A 20,499-nucleotide genomic window follows, 5' to 3' on the forward strand; every position below is an offset into this window, starting at 1 on the left:
GTAAACATTTAGTACGGAACAGTTGTTATTATTCCTTCTACTACTACTGCTATTTCACTTCCTCAGCTAATAGAAGGAGAGATGGAAGCTTTACTCTAACCATACCACCACTCTCCATTGCTCTTCTGGTGTCCCCATATCTGGGCAGATTTCTCAGACTTTGGGAGTGCCTGCATACACTTTAATCTGACTGGATGCTTATTGGAAGGGATGCCCAGCAGAAGGTTTTTAATCTTTTTTACAATGTGCTGGATGCCTGCCTTTGTCTTCCTTTATATATCAGGAAGCCCAGCATGTATTTGTTGGGCAGTTGGTGATACTTCTTTAAAAATGCCAGCTTTTGCTCATTTTCAGGTTGCTGTGTTAGCTTCAACTGCCTTCCGTAGCTTACATTCATGCATACAAAGTATTCGTGGACCCTGATTTGTAAACATGCTTTAGACTCAAAAATTCCCCCATTTTGCAATTATCTAAGTTATCTTGGTCATGGTTAACTGGTTATTATCAAAGCAGACCTGTAGGCCATGAGCAGTGTAACTTGGGAAGTGCCATTCCTAGCAGAGAGGGCAAAGAGAGAATTGACCTTGACCCACTTAGGCAAGATGGAAGACAGCCAGTTCTTTAGCTTTGTGTTCTGTCTTTTTAATCGCAGAAAGCGAAATCATTGCAGCAGTCACTCAGGCTCAGTTAATTGAAAGGACTCACAAGATTTCCCAAAGTATACTTACCTGGAGCTTTAGTAAAGACAATGGATACAACACAGCAGGAGAAAGAAAACACAAGGCAAACATTGAGGAGTTCTGGTACATCCCAGGTCCTTTCTCATTTGCTCACAGTACTTTTTGTCTTTGTATCTTGAGCCTTCAAGATACATGTGAGATAGTTTGGCCTAGACAAATAGATCAGTGGAACAGAGTAGAATCCACAAAGAGACCCACACACATACACAGTCAATTGATTTTTGACAAATTCAGTGGAGAAAGTATTATCTTCTCAACAAATGATGCTAGAACAATTGGATATGCACATATTAAAAAAAGGAACTTTGACCCATGCCTTATACTTTTATAAAATGAACACAGAATAGATCATAGACTTAAATGTAAAACCCCAAACCACAAAGCTTCTAGAAGAAACATAGGACAAAATTTTTGTGATCAGAATCTGCATTTTACAAAATCCCCAGGGTTATTCTTATGTACAGGAAAATCGGAAAAGGACTGCCCCATAAGGTGTGTGTTGAAGGATGACTACTAGTTATGCAGGTGAAAAAGGAGGATGGGGGGGGGAAACAAATGTTTCAGCAGAGGGTCAGCATAGTGCAGGGGGCACAAGGGTATGAGGAGGGAGGGCATGGCTCTCACTGCATAAGTTCATGCAAGAATTTTCACCACTGTGCAGTGAAAAAGAAAAAAGACAATATAATGAGTTTTTTATATCTAAAATTAAGTTTATTCAGATTTTAGAATTCTCAGATCACGTCCTTCTTCGCTTTTTGTAAAATGAAAGTGCTAGCAAATTGTAGGGTTTTTTGGTTTGAAATGTTTTTTCCTTGGCAGAATCAAAAGCTGACAACCCTGTGTTTAACTCACCACCCTTTTAGCTTTAGTTTTAGTTTCTCTCCTGACCTATGAAATCCAACCAAGTTTGGCCATTACTCTTAGAGAACTAAGAGTAGTTGGGTAGAGTATTGGGCATCTGGGGCCAGAGGAGCGGATAGGGTTCAGATTCTGGAGGACCTCGTAGACCATGCGGGTGGACTTGATGCCCACATCTTGAAGGTTGAGCCCTAGTTGGATTTGCATTTTAGAAAGTTGACTTAAGTGGCTGGTGGGAAGGGATCAGAGAAGAGTGAAATAGGAGGCAGGAGACCAGGTAGGAGGCTTTTTTGGGTATCATTGTGAGTGTGACGAAATGTGATACAGCAGAGTGAGGACAGACTTCATTTACACCATGAAGGTGGAATTGACAGGAATTAACATCTATTGGACAGAAGAGGGAACTTTACATTATTTAAATTATTGTCTGACTTTAAGTTTTGGTGAATTTTGTATGTCCAAATAAGTATGAGTCAGCACCATTCTCAAACCTTTTTAAATGGATTGATTTAAATGACTATGGAGTGGAGTGATTGAGCATCTGTGCAGTGTAGTCCCTCAAAGACAAAGAGAAACTCATTAAAATGAGATCAGAGAGTTAATCCATCTTCACACTTAAGTACCCATTCATGAAAAGCTACGCTGTGTGAGTCAGAAAATGCTGATTTCATTCATTTTATTACGTATGTAACTACTTGGGAGAATGCTAGCTAGTAAAAATATTGGGTACTGCTAAGCTTTTTGGATGTTTATTTTTACAGGGATTAACTCAATACTGCTGCATATTATGTAGAGCAATAATTTACATATCATGCTTGATTTACAGAATGGCTTCTGGTGAAGGGGCTCTGTGGTTTGTCAGCCTTAGCTCAAGATTCTTAGGAAATTCTTTTTTTTTTATCTTTTCAGAGAGAGACACAGCGAGAGAGGGAACACAAGCAGGGGAGTGGGAGAGGGAGAGAGAGAAGCAGGCTTCCCTCTGAGCGGGGAGCCTGATGTGGGGCTATGACCTGAGCCAAAGGCAGATGCTTAACGACTGAGCCACCCAGACGCCCCAATTCTTAGGAAATTCTTATGAATTTCAGAATCTTTTTGGAAGTTAATGAATTCTTAAAATAATTTTAGAAAATAATTTTGTATCTACTGTTACTTTTATCTGACTTCTCTGACAAAAATACAAATGAGAGTTGACTAATAAACAAGATTCTCTTTCTCTGGGTTCTCTGCATTTAATGAGTTAGCGTGTAAGCTTTTCTGTTGGTATGGCTTAAATTTCAGCATGTTTTCCAAGGGAGGTCAAGATATAATGAATTATTTCTAGACTTTTATAGACTTTTCTTCAACCAACACATAAAGAAATTTTGCTGTTATAGGTTCATCTACACTGTTTTACACTGTGTACTTTGGTACATCAAGGAAATTCTATGGGAGCTTATGGGGGAGGTTTGATATGGAAGGAAAGTTAATGTGATTTTTATTTATGGGCTTTATTAACATTCATGAGTATATATTATGTATCTCAAAAACCCATAGGAAGAGAGGTGGATTATAGGAGGAGAGGATATCTGTATACTATGGTTTTTCAACATAACATGAAATTTTTCAACCATTCATGCTAAACCATCACTTTATATCGAGCAAAATTATAGAGGGCTACTGTTCTGTGTTTATTTGACTTGGCAGAGTAAAGATGTAGTATCATTTTCTTTTTGATTTTCCCGTTTTATACTAACTATGTATTACTACAAAGCATGTCCGATACATTTAAAATTTGTGAGAAATATGATTAGTCTTAGTTACTATATAAAATAGGCTAGATTGTAAGGGCTTCTATGATTTTATGATTCCACTCAGTACTTGTCTCTTGTCATAAGGGAGAGCAGATGGATGTTCAAAATAATGTAGATTATTTAATATGGAATCTGAATACGATTATGCCATTTAGTGTTTTCCAGTAGTGAGGAGAATTTAATCTCCTAATGAAATATATTTAAGGACTGCAGAAAATAGACATTTTCATCCAGTCTGCTAACTTCAAAGCAGCCCATATGCTATTGTCTCCCTTATCACTTACATGTGCTACTATAATTTATGTATTGAGAATATTTAACATGAGAACTTTAAAAATGTTCTAGCAGGTTTATTCTGATACTTTGTATTGATTTCTTTTGGACATATATGCCAGGTAATTTGCCTCAGCTGTTAACACCTTAAAAGCATGACTTTTTCTAGGCTGTTCATTCATTTTAGAGACCCAGAAATTGTTTGTTATCCATTCTCTAGAAATAAAAAGTGTTTCATTTGTGAACTGTTTATTAATATCCACAAAGGATTCTGGAAGACCTGGTAAACCAGTTCAGATTGCCAACTGGATGACAAAACTGTTGAGTACTACTTGAAATTAATATCCATTACTATTTCTCTATTCATAATTCTTCTGTATTCAAAGGAGGCTATGCCTTTCTGTTACATACAATTATATATACAGTTGTTATGAGTTAAGACCTCAAGATTTTTTTTAAAAGATATTTTATTTTTTATTATTTTTTAAAGATTATTTTAGAGCATGCAAGAGCAAGCATGTAAGCAGGGGGAGGGGTGAGGGAGAGAAGCAGACCGCTGCTGAGCACAGAGGCTGACCAGGGACTCAGGAACCTGAGATCATGACCTGAGCCAAAACCAAGAGTCAGATGCTTAACCGACTGAGCCACCCAGGCACCCCAACAGTAGGCTTAAGTCCTCTAGACTCCGAGCACCTTCAAACATTCACTAAGAATGATGATATCTTTGCTTTACTCACCTTAGGGTGTTTTGTAAAGGATAAAGAGAAATAGAGGAGGGCAGGCAAATGGATGGATTTTATATTTTCTGCCCTACTTTCTTTAAATTCATTAGTGGAAGTTATTTCCCAAAATAATGTCTTGCCTAACTTGAGTCCATATTATTCATGGAGAATTTCCAGTCACCACTGAAATATAAGAGGTAGTGTTGAAAAACGTGTATGGTGTGTTTCTTATGAGAACATGGACAACAAAGAAAAAGTAGTTATGATCTAATGATGCATGACTGGATTCCTATTTTCTTTAACAAGGCCCACATTCATTCTTAGAGAATATTTTCTTTGCCTGAAGTTCTAGGACATCAGGGAAATGGGAGCATAGCTGAGTTAATTGTCGTAGTCTGATAGTTATCTAGGAAAGGAAATGATAACTGTCAGGTGCCTGGGTGGCTCAGTTAAGTGTCTGACTTTGGCTCAGGTCATGATCTTGAGGTCCTGGGATTGGGCCCCACATTGTTCTACCTGCTCAGCAGGGAGTCTGCTTCTACCTCTGCCTCCCTGCTTGTGCTCTCTCTCTCTCAAGTAAATAAAAAATCTTAAAAAAAAAAAAAGGAAAGGAGGGCGCCTGGGTGGCTCAGTTGGTTAAGCGACTGCCTTCGGCTCAGGTCATGATCCTGGAGTCCCTGGATCGAGTCCCGCATCGGGCTCCCTGCTCGGCAGGGAGTCTGCTTCTCCCTCTGACCCTCCTCTCTCTCATGCTCTCTCTCATTCTCTCTCTCTCAAATAAATAAATAAAATCTTAAAAAAAAAAAAAGGAAAGGAAATGATAACCTTTGATCTGATCTGGGCTCATTTCCCACCATCGATTATATTCATCTTAGAATTGACATTTTTCAAAATTTCTGTAAGAGGCTGAGCCATTATCTCTCAACTCTTGCCTTTTACCCCTTCTCTATATTATTCCTTCCAATTATACATATCTTAGAGCTTTTCATTCTAATCTTTTTCACTCTGACTTTCATATTTTTTAACTTTGAATATTTTCCATATCTTTGTCTTCATTGTCTTGTAGAGTGTTTTTCATTTATCTTTTAGTTTATAAATCCCCTCTTTGATTGTATCTAATCTGTTCCATTTGTCCATTGAAATTTTTATTTCACTAATATATTTTTCATTTTCAGAAGTTCTATTTGTTTTATTTTCAGTCCACTTACTGTCTATTTTTTTTCAACCTCTTTTATTCTTGAAACACATTAAATGTAGTTATTTTATATTCTCTTTCTGATTTTAGTATCTGAAGTCTTTGTCGGTCGGTCCCTTTTTGCTCTTTAATTTTTGCTGGCTCTCACTCTGATACCTAGTTTCCAGGTGGGTTTTGTCATTTTTAAAAACTGGATCCACTCATTATTTCCCTTAGAACTTCATCTGGGGAATTTTTTTTTTTTTTTTAAGATTTTATTTATTTATTTGCGAGAGAGAGAATGAGAGACAGAGAGCATGAGAGGGAGGAGGGTCAGAGGGAGAAGCAGACTCCCTGCCGAGCAGGGAGCCCGATGCGGGACTCGATCCCGGGACTCCAGGATCATGACCTGAGCCGAAGGCAGTCGTTTAACCAACTGAGCCACCCAGGCGCCCAATCTGGGGAATTTTTTAAGGTCTCCTTGAAGTTGAGTTGCTCCATAAGACTGGGTTTGCTTTTGTTTCTTTGGTTGCCTGAGTACATGATAAACCTAGGACCACTTAAAATTAATTTCTCCATTAGAGGGTTCTCAGATCACAAAAGCAGAATAAATTTGTACCAAATCTTTCATGAGGGTCAGCTTGTGGAGAACAGCTTGATTTATTGATTGATTTATTTTTATGTAGATAAGTTTCCTTGCTGTCCCATTTCTGCATGGAGGGTGGGATATATTTCTTACAAACTTTTGTACCCAGGGTGTAGCCTTTGGAATCCTGGCTTAAATAAGGTTTCTCGTTAGATTCCCCATGTTGATTAGGCTCTAGACCTTTTCTCCTATAGCCCATGCCCAGTGTGACATTAAAATGGATACTTAAGATCTACAGGGTCCAACAGAAACTCTTAAGGTTAAAAGGGTAATAGTTAAAAAATTGCTCAGAACTCCCTTATTAGAGTTTTGGGGATCTGCAGATCCCTCACTTTCAAACAAGTTTTCAAATAACAGCAACAAAAAGAAGACCAGATTCTACTAAACTGAAGCCAGCATTTAATTGCTTTAATTCAGAAGGTCTTTCAGTGTCTATTTTTTCACACTGCCGAAAATCAATGAGATTTTCCAGCTTCTCTTTCTGGAAAAGTGAGTTGACTTTGTGAGGTTTTTCCTTGTTTTTCATATATGGGTAGTAACTCTGTCACAGTCTGCCTTCATCAGCTGTGTGGCTCTCTAGACTGGAAATGTTGTAGCCGGCTTTGGCTCTTTCTCCATCCTGTGATTTCTTCTTAGAGACGGTTCTAGGACATGGTTCTTCCTCCGTATTCCCCTGCCACTACTCTATTATAACATGTTGATCACTAGAGCAGGCGCTCAACTGGTCTTATAGCTTTTACTTTTTCTCTTGTCTAATCCAAGTTGTTTGCTACTGCCAACGTAATCTTTTGAAAACATCCCCTTTCATTATGTAAACTTACCCACTTACACATGGTTCAGAAACTGTCCTTTATTCCTTTTTTTCATAGCATACCAAGTCTGATTCCTCCAAACCGTAGGTCCCAGTTGGATTTAGATTCTGGAAGGGAATCTGCTGCTCTACCTTGTTGGAGTGGGCAAGTGAATTCCCTTTACACATTCTCAGCCAAGGATGCCCTTTGCTGGCCCTCTAATGGCTGCATCTTTGGCAACTCTAGGAAGGTTACACTTTCAGAGAGATAGAGAACCTGTTTCTTTTTTAAAAACAAAAAAAGTTTTTTTAATGTGGTAAAATAGACCTAACAAAGTTTACCATTTGAACCATTTTTAGGGGTGCAGTTCAGTGACATGAAGTACATTCGCACTGTTGTGCAACCATCCCTACTCTCCGTTTCCCAAATGGAAACTCCATACCCATTAAACAGTAACTCTCCATTTGCCCCTCCTCCCAGCTCTGCTTTGTTTTTTAAGATGTAACAAGATTCTTGGCCATTGTGCTACATGTGGCTGCCCTGGAAGGGAGCAGTTCATCTCTTTTCAGATTCAGAACAGTGGCAGCCACGGGCATCCTCCGAATCACTGCTCTTTCAGTTTACTATTTCATTAAGTCCCTGTTGAGCATTTATCACCTGCCTGCCACTGTAGCAGGCTGTAGGACTATAGCGGTGAGGAGGTTGACAACAGATACCACGCCCCCCACCGCCGTGTATAGAGGCAAAAACAATATTTAAATCTACATCGTTCCTCTAGCGATCCCATCCATATTCCTCCTAGTGGGTGATATTGATGACCGTTCTCATATTGTTGAATTGCTCAGACTGACAGTTCAAGGCTGGTACTCCTGTTTCTTTTGCCTGTGAGGGACTCTGGCTGAGAAGCAGATGGCACTGCTGATGCTAATATCCAGGAACCCATCCAGCCTCTCTGATGTGGTGCATTCCTAGGGCTGCCCTATGGGTTACTCTTCACCATTGCACTGGGAATGTGTTCATTTTTTTTTTTTCTCTTCTATTTCCTGTTCTTTTTCCTTTTATGTATTTATACGACCTTTTCCAAGCACCTTCTTTGGGCTAAGTACTATATCTATTTGAAGTAAAAGTATTTATAGGTATTTTTAAAAATCAAAGGTAAAAATATTCAAAAATAAAATTTTTTTTTGAAGTTCTCAAGGGATTTATGGACTTGCTAACCAGCATTGACAGGCAATGTGACTGTCCTGACATTGGCAAGATGCAAAGTGATTCTGGAGCTTCATTCTGCCCAGGAGTCTGGTAGGCTTGCCAGGGGAGTTATGCTAATACGAGAGAGCCGATCTGCAGGTAACGGCGGTGAGGGCTGAGAGGGAAGTTAGTCTGGGAATCCTAAACCCCCCAGCTATGCAAAGACAGGAAGCTGTGCTTAAACATTAGCCACAAAGTTTAACCAAGAAAACAAACAAAGCAAAGCTAGAATGCTAGGAAACTAATTGCAGACCCAGAGTAGTGCTTAATAGTAATGAAACCACACAGAATTAAGACCTTATGGGGGCTTCTTTCTCTTGAGGCCCTTACTACTGATTGACAAAGTCAGTCATTCCATGTATTTTGTGTGTTCGTAATTTCTCACCTGCCGTATGGGTCCATTTAACTTCACTTTGTAGATTTTAAAAAACAATGAAGAGACTGCCACTTGACTGTGATGTTTAAAATTCTAAATTGTGAAGGCTTATATGACCTTTGGCTTGAGAGAAGGGACCCAGCTGGTTAAAATACTGTCTGGTGTTGGCTGTAATAAGCATGCCTCTGTAGCACATGACTGCAAATGACCAGAATGGCTGTTACTGTTTTTCAGGCAGGAATGCCATTAAAAGCTCCAGGTTTTGAAATATAAACCAGCCATGGCTATTCTTCAGCCACAGATTGCTAGGTTGCTACGGCTATGGGAAAGAAAATCCAGGTGTCTGTGATTCAGTACCGTTGTTTAGGTCTGATGTAGTGGGTGGTTATGCTTGGCATCGAGCTGCCTGGCGGGGTGGTCGAGAAGCTGGACAGCGCCCAGCTTGAGCTCCTCTGTCTCAAACCCCTGGTTGCCTTAATTCACTCCACACAGCAGTCTGTCTAGCTGTGGAGAAACCCTCCATACAGAGATGCACAGTGTTTTGTAGACGATTGGGTTTAGTTTATTCACTATATGTGATCTGAATGCATATAATGAGGATCGGGTAGTCTGTTTTTATTATAAATAATCATAGGAAAATGGCTTTAAAAAAATCTTTTAGGTATGTTTTCCAAGAATTTCTGCAACATTATTTGCATTAGAGGCATTTTTCCCCCTTTACACAAGTCGCTGTAAAAACTACAAAAAGTTATTGACTGCCATCCCATTGCTTCAAGTTTTTCTGTTCATCTGCCCATCGCTAGGGGCTGCCTTCTGTTTGTATTGAGGTTGCAATGTGTGATCTATTAGAAAAGTATTCCCTGAAAATTCAGGGTCTTGAAAACACAGTCAGTATCACTACTCTCCCCCATCCCACCCCCTGCCCCCCCAAGTTACTTCAGTGGTGGCAAAAATAACAATTGTCCCCTGGGAAATGAAGCTCATTGCTATGGTAACTAATGAAGGTTGCATCATTCTAGGGCACATTTTTAAAAGCCTGAATTTCAACATGGGTAGACGCCTCGTCTTATTTTATTCAGTAGCTTAGCAACCTGTGGTATACTGTTTGTCACCACCCCCAATCTTCCCTCTTCTCTCAGAAAAGTGACCTATATAGATAGTTTTTTATTATGGGCACATTTTCACTGTGAATTTGGTTCAGTTCTTAGGTATGTTTATAATGACCTTATTTTCTGGACCCAAAATGAGGACACGTGCTGTGTCTGAGAAGTGAAGGCTGTTTGTTCTACATCCTTGGCGGCCCACACCCAAGTTGTTGCGGATCTTCTGCGTGCTGCACCCCTTAACTGTTGGTGTTATTCTGGGGTTCGTCTTTGGTCTTCTTTGTTCTTCTTACTTACCAGTGGCTTAGCTACTGCTTATGTGTTGGTAACTTCGCAAATCTTCATCTTCAGCTCAGGTCTCGAGATGCCCATGGACTCCCAAGTAGGCAGGCAGTTCACTTCTCGACAGTCCTAACTGGAGCATCCCCACATGCAGCAAGTTCAAGATCAAGTCAGCATTGCCTTCTACAAAAGTCACTTCCTGGTGAATGGGACTATGCAGCTCCCCACCCCCAGTCAGCCCCCGAGTCCGGATGCTTCCACCTCCTAAGTGCTCTAACGTCTGCCTTCTTCTCTTGTCCCGAGCCGCATCCTTTTTTGCCTGGTTTACCGGCTAACCAAACTGGTTGCTTCAGGGTAAGCAGGCTTCTTCCAGGCTTCCCCAAACAAACAAATAAATTTGATTTTGTGACTGGCTGCTTGGCCTTCAGTCGCTCCCTGTTGTCCTCAGAGTAAAACCGAGCCTTGTCAGCATGGCCTACAGAGCCCTGGGTGGCCTCCCGCCTGCTCCTCTGTCCAGCTGGTGTCTCCTTACTCCCACCTTGCCCCTTCCTGCCCCCACGCCTCCTTGTGCTCCAGGAGCACACTCCCACCCCCGGCCTCCTTCCTCGGGTAGATGCTGCCCCCTCCTGCATTTCAGACACCATCATCTCTGGCACGCTTTCCCTAACATCTAACCCAGGCTGCATTTCAGAGTTAGATGCCGCCCATGTTTCTTGAACAGCATGGGCTTCTCCTACCCAAGCTCTTACGTGCCTGGGTTGTAATGCCTTGCCACCTGCCGCATGCAGTGGGTGGTGCGTTTTGGAGAACAGAGGTGGCACTTGTTTGTGTTTGTGCTTCCAGTGCGTTTCCCATACAAGTGCCTAGTAGGTGTTTAGTAAATGTTTATGAGTGGATCAGTGATCAACAGGTCAGTGATTGAATGTATGTAAATGCGCTTGTGAGGCAATGGGGCAGAACCCCGAACTTTGAGATTTGAATGGTCTTGGAAAATCCAAGTTGTTCCAGTCCCTGCAGTTCATTGCCTCCATCTATATTAAGTGGATTCTCAAAGACTGCTAGAATTTAGAACAAAGGGCATATTTTTCCTGGATACGATGGGGGTGGGAGTGGGCCTGGTCTGGTGCTTGGCCGTGTGTGTGTGTGTCCCCGTCCGTGTGTCTTGTATCACACACACACAGTTCAGCAACTCTGGGTTACTAAACTCTGTTGCCAGCTTGTGTGTATTTAGCACAGTTCAAAACAAGAAAGTCAGGTACAGACCAAAATTTGGGGATCTCATGAAGGGAGCATTTGACTCCCTTGCTGGATTGAAAGTTTGATCACATTGGCTACTGGGGGGCTCCTGGGGAGGGCTGCCTGGGAGGAGGTCACACCTATGCTGGTTAAGGTTGTAGTGGAGGCAGGCAGTGGATTCCATTCTTTAGAGGGAGTTGGAGTGGGATGGGAGGCAGGATCGGAATGCCCTTCCATTTGTCATTTCTTTAGGGTACTGGTAGACCCTGGAGCTATAGAATGAAGAATTTACAGTTTCCTCCCCATCATCCCCCAGCACAGTGTACAGATTTCTTGGTTTCAGATCAGCTTCTTTGCTGCCATTCTGCACAAGGTCTCTGCAGATGTGATCAGAGAATTTCCTGGCAGTGGACAGGTTGGGGGTGGGTGGCTGTGGGGAGGAACTTTTGACTGATCCTCTTGATCTGTTGGAAATGATGAGTACCACTTTTTGGACCTGGCATGGAGCTTGGCCCTGGGCAGACGCCGAGTATGAGAAAATGTGATTCCTTCTCTGATGGTATTTAGAGCTCAGTCAAGGAGCCAACTCGTGCTGATCATGGTGGAGTGTTGATAAATACTACAATTCATCCAACATCTGTTTTCACCTTAAAAATGAAAAGAAAAAGAAAAACTCTTTTAGGGGCGCCTGGGTGGCTCAGTTGGTTAAGCGACTGCCTTCAGCTCAGGTCATGATCCCAGGGTCCTGGGATCGAGTCCCGCATCGGGCTCTCTGCTCTGCGGGGAGCCTGCTTCTCCCTTTCCCACTCCCCCTGCTTGTGTTCCCTCTCTCGCTGTGTCTCTCTCTGTCAAATAAATAAATAAAATCTTTAAAAAAAAAAAGAAAAACTCTTTTAGGTTTAAGGAATAATATTTTTTTTTTAAAGATTTTATTTATTTATTTGAGACAGAGAGAATGAGATAGAGAGAGCATGAGAGGGAGGAGGGTCAGAGGGAGAAGCAGACTCCCTGCCGAGCAGGGAGCCCGATGCGGGACTCGATCCCGGGACTCCAGGATCATGACCTGAGCCGAAGGCAGTCGCTTAACCGACTGAGCCACCCAGGCGCCCAAGGAATAATATTTAAGGCCAATATTTAAAAGTAATGTTTACCTGTTGAAATGTGGTGAATTGTGTCCAATATAGAATAAGATGATGCTGTTTTCGAAATAGCCCAGCTGCTAAACTGACTGAGGCCCCCCCCGGGGATATCTTGTCATACTATTTTTGAGACGAGAATTGCTTCTTTATCCCAACTGTCCCAGTGTCTGTTTCTGCCTTTGGTGAGAGCTTGGGGGAGAGGGTTAGGAGGGGAGAAAGAGACAGGACCTGGTAAGGTGGACGGTGCAAGGTGTGTGGCTCTGTTGGGGTCCTGTGAGCCCAGGGCTTTGTGTGGGGTGAATGCAATTTCTCTGCTTTTCAGGAGGGGCATGCATTTTTCTCCAATACACTGACCTCTACTGGCTTAACCATGACTCTTAATCACAGCTGGTTTTTTTTTTATTTTTTTCCAAGGAAAAAAGTTTTTCACTTACTATTAAAAACGTTTTGTGTTGCTTTAAAAATATAATTTGCAAAAAAATTAATACTTACAGGCTTTGTATAGTGGAATTTACATTCATCTAGGAAATTCCTAGCTATCCAAATTTTACTTTTGACCTCTAGGATGTAGTGCCTTTTTTTTTTTTTTAACTGTTAATACACCTCTAAAGATAAGGGAACAAATATTTTAATATAATTTTATTTTGAATTGTAAAATTACCAATTGCTCTTAATACATGTTGGTATAAGGAAGGCATTATGTTTAGTGAAGAGAGTACAGAATTTAAAATAACTGCAGGTTATCGATCTGTTCAGGCAAATTGTTTAAATTCTCTGGGCCTTCTCACCTGTAAAGGATGATTTCTGTTTCATAGAGCTAGTGTAAGGAATATATGTATACGCAGAGTGTTTTGGGGGCTGTTGTTTCTGTAAAAAGGCTTGTCACTATTTTTAAAGTTAAAACTAATATTAACCTGCCACCCTTTTAACCCATACAGCTATTTAAAAAAAATCTTAAAACAGACGTGTATTAGCTGTATTGTTACGTGCCTTTTTTACTGGAATTTTTAGAATCACTGTTACTCAAATGTTTATACGTACATACGTACATAGATACGTATCTATATACCCTTATAATTTATGCATCTGCAAGACCAGGAGCATCGACTGCACTAACATGGTAGTGTTACAGTCTGGGTGCACCTGGCTTAGGTGCTCCCTTCAGCTCTAATCTTCACAGAAGAAGCTGGTCCACATCTATAGCTATTTTAAACTCAGTACGTTGGAAATGCAACTTGCTCTGTTCTCCTGCCTTCCTGTCCCTCCCGTAGTGGGAAGAGATTTGCATAGTGTGGTGGTTGAGAGGAGCAGCCTTAGAGGCTAGACACGGTGTGGGTTCAGATGGTGGTTCTGTGTCACCTGGGGGCTCTCTGTGCTTCAGAGCCCTCATCGGTGACATGAGATTAATAATTGTTGGGATTGTTGGGAGGCCACGTTTGGAATTTTGTGGGCAAACAGTCCCCTGAAAAGCCCGACTTCTTTTTTGTTTGAGTATAGTAGTATCCATAGCAAATGACCTCTGCCAAGTGTCCTGTCTAGCTTGCGGTCTGTTGTCTTCTATTTATTGGCCTTTGTGCTCTGCCCCTCCCTCTCAGGTCACTGTAACATCTGCTAAGGGAGAAGAGGAGAATGAATCTAGCGTAGACAACCAGCAGTCTCTGCCGCCTTGGACTAACTTATTTTCATTCATCCAGCACATATTTACCATGTATTTGCCATGTGCCATACACTCTGGCAGCCTCTGGCTAGAAGAAAAGAATGTTCTTTGTCATCATGCTGTTTTCTTATTTTTATTTTTCAGATAATAAACACATTTACCAGTGGGTAAATCAAATAACAGATTGTGGCCAGTGCAATGAAGGAAGTAAATGGAGTAATAGATAATGCCATCCCCGCGCCGAGCCTGCCACCCTTTTCCATGTGGATTACATACCTTTCCAACATTGCCTTACGTGGATTCCAGATACCTCATAGCCCTTATCGTTCACAGTTGTAATGATGTTTACTTGTCTGTCCATGTGGAGCTCCTGCACAATGTCTGGCACATAGCAGATACTCAGTACATGTAAAAGGAATAGATAAAGGAACAGGACATCTTTGTAAGTTGAGGAGAAAGTCCCTTACATCAAGGACTCAAATGTTCGGTATGTTGGCAAAGCCAGAAAGGCTTTGGATCTTGAACTCTCCCAAGCTATGGTAGATTCATATGTTTTTTTAAAAAAATAGTGATAATAATGACAATAATAATAATTGTTGGCAATTACTGAATGCTTGCCGTATGTCAAGTATCTTACATTTAAGGGCGCCCAGGTGGCTCAGTCGGGGTTGAGCGTCTGACTCTTGATTTTGACTTAGGTCATGACCTCAGGGTCATGAGATCGAGCCCCATGTCGGGCTCCACACTCATCGGGGAGTCTGCTTGAGATTCTCTCCCTCTCTCCCCCTGCACCCCCCACCACGTGCACGATCTCTCGTTCTCTCTCTAAAATAATAAATAAATCTTTGAAAAAAAAAAGAACCTTACGTTTAATCTTCACAACAACTTTCTGCCATAGGTTCTAATTATAATTCTCCTTTTTCACTAACTAGGAACTCTTGGCTAACTCAAAGACACCTCTGATTTAAATGTTCAAAATTGAGGTCATGATTCTCACCCCACGTCCTGACCTTTTCCATTGTTCCTCATCTCTGAATGACCGCACTATCATGTAGTTGGACAAACCCCAAACCTAAAGAAAGATGTTCCTTTCCATCATCTTCTCTCTCCATTAACATGTATTCGGATCCTGGTAACAAAATCCATCTAACAGTGATTTGGGGTAAAAATAAAGGAAATCATCTCACAAACAAGTCTACAGTTATTCTAAAGAGTTGGTGGAACAGGGGCATTATTGAGGCCAGGCCCTTTCTTCCTTCAACCCTGTGGACCTCAGCATGTCCACTTCTGTCCTCAAGCTTGTTGTCTCATGATCGAAGGTGGGGCCTCAATTCCAGGCAGAGTCTGTATTGCTTGTTCTTCTTAAATGCTTATTGTGGTGAAATTCACATAACATATAGCAAACCACTTTAAAATGTACAATTCAGTGGCATTTAGTGCAGTGTACCCACCAGCTATCTTTAGTTTCAAAACTTTGTCATCACCCCAGAAGAACACACCATTACCCACTGAGTAATTACTCCCCTTGTGCCCCCACCCTCATCCCCTGACAACTTCTAATCTTTCTGTCCCTATGGATTTGTCTATTTTGGACATTTCATTTTAAAAAATTAAACAATATGTGACCTTTTTTGTCTGGCTGCTTTTACTTAGTGTAGTTTTTGAGGTTCATACAAGTTTTTTTTTTTTTTTTTAAAGATTTTATTTATTCATTCGACAGAGAGACACAGAGAGAGAGGGAACACAAGCGGGGAAGTGGGAGAGGGAGAAGCAGGCTTCCCACAGAGCAGGGAGCCCGATGCGGGGCTCGATCCCAGGACCCTGAGATCATGACCTGAGCCGAAGGCAGACGCTTAACAGACTGAGGCGCCCCGAGGTTCATACAAGTTTAAGATGTATCAATACTTCACTCCTTTTCATAGCTGATAATATTATATTATATATACAATTTGTTTATCCATTCATCTGCTGATAGACATTTGGGTTGTTTGTACCTATTGGCCATTGTGAATTGTGCTTATTTTTTTCTTTTTAAAAAAATTAATTTTTTAAATTCCAGTGTAGTTAACATACAGTGTTATATTAGTTTCAGGTGCCCAGTGTAGTGATTCAACACTTCTGTACATTACTCAGTGCTCATCATGATTAAGTGTACTCTTAATCCCCTTTACCTATTTCACCCATCCCCCACCTACCTCCCCTCTGGCAACTACCAGTTTGTTCTCTATCTTTAAGAGTCTGTTACTTCTTGAATTCCACATATGAGTGAAATCATATGGTATTTGTCTCTCTGACTGACTTACTTCACCTAGCATTATCCTCTCAATCCATCCATGTTGTTGTATATGGCAAGAATTGTGCTGTTATGAACATACATGAACACATATCTGTTTGCATACCTGTTTTCAATTCTTTTGAGCACATACCTAGGAGTAGAATTAGTGGGTCATATGGTTTACTGTTTTTTTGAGGAACTGCCAAACTATTTTCAACAATGGCTGCATCATTTTACATTCCTACCAGCAATGTACGAGGGTTCCTATTTCACTATAGCCTCTAGAACACTTACTTCCATAAAAAAATTATTCTAGCCTCCATAGTGAGTGGGAAATGGTATCTTACTATGGTTTTGATTTGCATTTCCTATTGACCAGTGATGTTGAACATCTTTTCATGTGTTTGTTGGCCACTTGTTAATCTTTGGGAAAATGTCTAAAATGTCTAAAATTACTAAAGTCCTTTGTCCATCCTTTAATTGGGTTGTTTGTCATTTTGTTGTTGAGTTGCAAGTTTCTTACATAGAATGGGCACCAAATCTCCATCATCTATATGATTTGCAAACATCTTCTCTCATTCTGTAGATTGTCCTCCCACTGTCTTGATGATGTCCCTTGTTGCACAAAAGTTTTGAATTTTTAAGAGGTCTAATTTATTTATTTTTTTGTGCTCAGGCTAATTCAAGAATCCATTGTTGAAGGCAGGGTCATGAAGATTTGCCTCTGTGTTCTCCTTTAATAGTTTTAGTTTTAGCTGCAATATTTAGGTCATTGATCTATCCTTAGTTTTTGTATGTGAAGTTGAGGTCCAACTTCATTTCTCTGAGTGTGTTTATCTAGTTGTCCTAGCACCATTTATTGAAGAGACTGTTCTTTTCCCGTTTTAAGTATCCTGGCACCCTAGTCAAAAATGTATGGTCCATAGATGTTTGTGCCTATCCCTGGACTCTCTCCTTCACTCTGTTGACCGCAATCTAACCTTCTGCTAATAATACTATGCTGTTTTGATTACTGAAGTTTTGTAGTAAGTTCTGAAATAAGGAAGTGGGAGGCCTCCAACTTTGTTTTTCTTTCCAATATTGTTGTGGCTATTTGGGGCTTTTTGCAATTCCATGTACATTTGAAGATTGATGTTTCCATGTCTGCAATAAAAGTCGGAATTTTGATAGGAATTGCATTCAGTCTGTAGATTGCTTTGGGGAGTATTGTCATATTAATATCCAGTCTTCCAGTTGATGAACATGGGATGCCTTCCCATTTATCTTCCCATTGCATCTTCTTTGATTTCTTTCAGCAGTGTTTGTAGTTGTCACTGTGCAAGGCCTTCACTTCCTTGGTTAAATATATTCCTGGGGGTTTTATTCTTTTGGATGCTGTTCTAAGTGGAATGGTTCTCTTAATTTTCTTTTCACAATTCTTGTTGCTGGTATATAGAAACACAGCTGATTTTTGTGTATTGATCTTGTACCATGCAATTTTGCTTAATTTGTTTATTAGCTCTCATAGTGCTTTTGTGGATTCATTGGGATTTTCTGTATGTAAATCAAGGTTGTGTAAAGCAAGGTTGTTGATTGGAGATCTTTCTTCTGTTTTAATATAGGCATTTACTACCCATTACCCTCTGAGTACTGCTTTCACTGCCCCTCATTGGTTTTATTATGTCTGTTTTTATTTCAGAATATCTTCTGATTTTCCTAGTGATTCTTCTTTGATCCACTGGTTGTTTAAGGTTATGTTGTTTAATTTCCACATACTTGTGATTTTTAGATGCTGCAAGTGCCTAACTAGATTTTAGAGTTCTGAAATAGGGATTCTGACAGTTCTTGCCAGCTCAGTAGCTGTTTTGGTGTAGGGCCTGATTCCTGGAGCTTCCTACTGTGCCATTTTCTGTGATGTCACTTGTATTTATTTTTGTTGAGGTAACAGTGTCAATATTAAAATGTCGTACTAGCATATTAAAAAAAATTGTTTAAGTGAAGCTGCTATGGATATAAATGGTGTATGTATGGAATTACTCTTTACAAATTATTTGCCATTACATCTGTCCCTCTCATAAATTAGGATAGTTGAACAAGAAGATGAAATTTTTGCATGTATATGTAGTTTCATCACTGTATATCACTACATTTTATCTTGCGGCTGTGCGGAGAAAATGGCATTTCTTTATTGTATCTGTAGTTAGTCTAGTTTTTCTCTTTCTATTCCATACAGGAGGAGACCCATTGATTAGCTAGGGGAAAAATCCAATACAATTTAAAACTTAGTCTAGTACAATGACTTAAATAGTGTGAGATAAAGATACTCAGTCTTTGTCTGCTTTTTACCCTGGATGATTTAAGTGTTTGGGGTGAGGGATGTGGCCTATATCATCTCCCACCAGTGGGGAACTGCTTGTTTCCCTTGGTTTGATTTCTGCTACCTCCTTTGGCCTCTGGAAGAATGTTCCATTACCTTCTAGATGTGTTTGCCTTGCTGGTCTGTGCAGATGATGTCATGGCTAGTGTAACTCATGGTGGGGCCTTTCTGGTTGGTGAGAACCTAGTGGTGCTCCCTGACTGCTTCATTTTCTCTCTGGCTCCTTCTCTCTGAGCTCCTCTGGGTCTCTTCCATGTCTGTATCTGGGCCTACTGGCCCGGAACTTCATCCACAGCCTTTGCTGCAGGATTTCCAGGTTCCATCTGGGCCCATTGGTCAGCCTTCTAGCTCAGGAATCTGAGTCTCAGAGTTTACATTACCTGACCATGACTGGAAAAACCCTCTCTCAAGGCAATGGCATGGCCTGTGAGACTATGAATTTACTGTGTAACCCTTCTGCGTATGTAAGATGCTTCATTTTATCTCTTCACACTTCCTTTACTAGTAAAACCTAACAACTCCCTGGACAGATGAATGCTTCCAGCAGACTAAGGCAAAGGTCACAAACTTGGACACGCAAAACAACAACAAAAGTAGTAATTTTCAAACACTTTCACTGTTGCATGTGTGTACGTAGACATATGTGAGGATAATACTTCAAGAGTAATGTAATTCTAAGTGTACACAAGCCTTAAATTTAAGGAATATACAATCTATGAAGAGGCATAAGTGGTGTGCATATATATATTTATATATAAGTAAATATTTATAGTTGAGATCTATATGTATATAAAATATATATAGTTAAGATGTATATAGTTAAAGTCAAGAGGTTTGGTTTCTGTCTGTCAACATTTTCCTATGACTAAAAATGCTGTGATTGTTAACACACATATTTTTTCCTTTTGCAGGACCGTTCGTGTATGGCTAAAGAGAGACAGTGGACAATATTGGCCAAGCATATACCAAGTGATGCCTTGTAAGTATCTGGATCTCGGTCTTTAAAAATCAGACATGGACCCTACCTCCCCTTCCTTTCCAGATTGCCTTCTCTGTATTTTCTTCTTGAGTAGGGATGTCTGAGGGTTGGGATTATCATTATAATGGAAAGTACCATATTCAATCATTTTAGCTCTCAGTATGTAAAATAAGAAAATTATTCTGACATTGACTATATATTCATAGTTTCTGAATAAGATTAATGGAAGAAGGACTACAGCACACAGGCTCTCTGATTACAGCTGTCCCCCTCTTTTCCAACTTTTTATTTAACTTTTTTGTGGAGTACTTCCTTCAACATTTAAAATTTTGCCCAGTGATTACATTTGTGAAGTAAGTTTGTTCTTGCGTTTTTGTTATGTTAGTCATTCAGATATAAGACAGTCAGCTTGATGATTTAGTTCTCACAAGGATTTGCTTAAGATTGAAACATTCTAATTGGAGGTTAATCTCATTTTCTCAAGCTCTTATATGAGAAATATGTCCTTGTGCTGATAGCTAATCTTTGAAATATATTTAAAAATATATATATATGACTGATTCTTAGATTGGTGTGCTGGCAGAAGTTCTCCTACAGGGAGAGAAGAGCTGGCTCCTCAAAATAGGAAATTTCTTTTTAGTCTGATGTTTTATTGTTAAAAATTAGTGAAGGTTGGGCATCCTGTTCTGTGTTTATTTGAGTATAAGATAATTATTTAAATTTATTATTAGTTATATTAGTAAACATTTCTCTGACTCCCCTTCCTTCAAATCTTAATTAAAATTGACACCCTAGAAAAATCCCTCAGGTTTGTTGTTTGGGCCCAGGTACCCTCTGGCTTGCTGCAGTGTGCA

The 20,499-nt window shown here is 40.2% G+C and overlaps 1 protein-coding gene across 2 annotated transcripts in view; it reads left to right on the forward strand.

The window, feature by feature from the left end:
- WDFY2 (WD repeat and FYVE domain containing 2) overlaps positions 1-20,499 on the forward strand; it is a 170,146-nt gene that overhangs the window by 53,924 nt on the left and 95,723 nt on the right. The window contains exons 1-2 of one of the 2 annotated variants that reach the window (XM_035003462.1): positions 13,761-14,522; positions 19,578-19,645. In XM_035003462.1, coding sequence (XP_034859353.1) covers positions 19,639-19,645 — 7 coding nt within the window. In that variant the 5' untranslated portion in view covers positions 13,761-14,522; positions 19,578-19,638. Of the gene's footprint in view, positions 1-13,760; positions 14,523-19,577; positions 19,646-20,499 lie in introns of those variants that run through there. The other variant, XM_035003461.1, reaches the window with a different exon arrangement.

Source organism: Mirounga leonina, unplaced genomic scaffold, assembly GCF_011800145.1.
Source record: "Mirounga leonina isolate KUSES-001 unplaced genomic scaffold, KU_Mleo_1.0 Mir_127, whole genome shotgun sequence".
Classification (NCBI taxonomy): Eukaryota; Metazoa; Chordata; class Mammalia; order Carnivora; family Phocidae; genus Mirounga; species Mirounga leonina.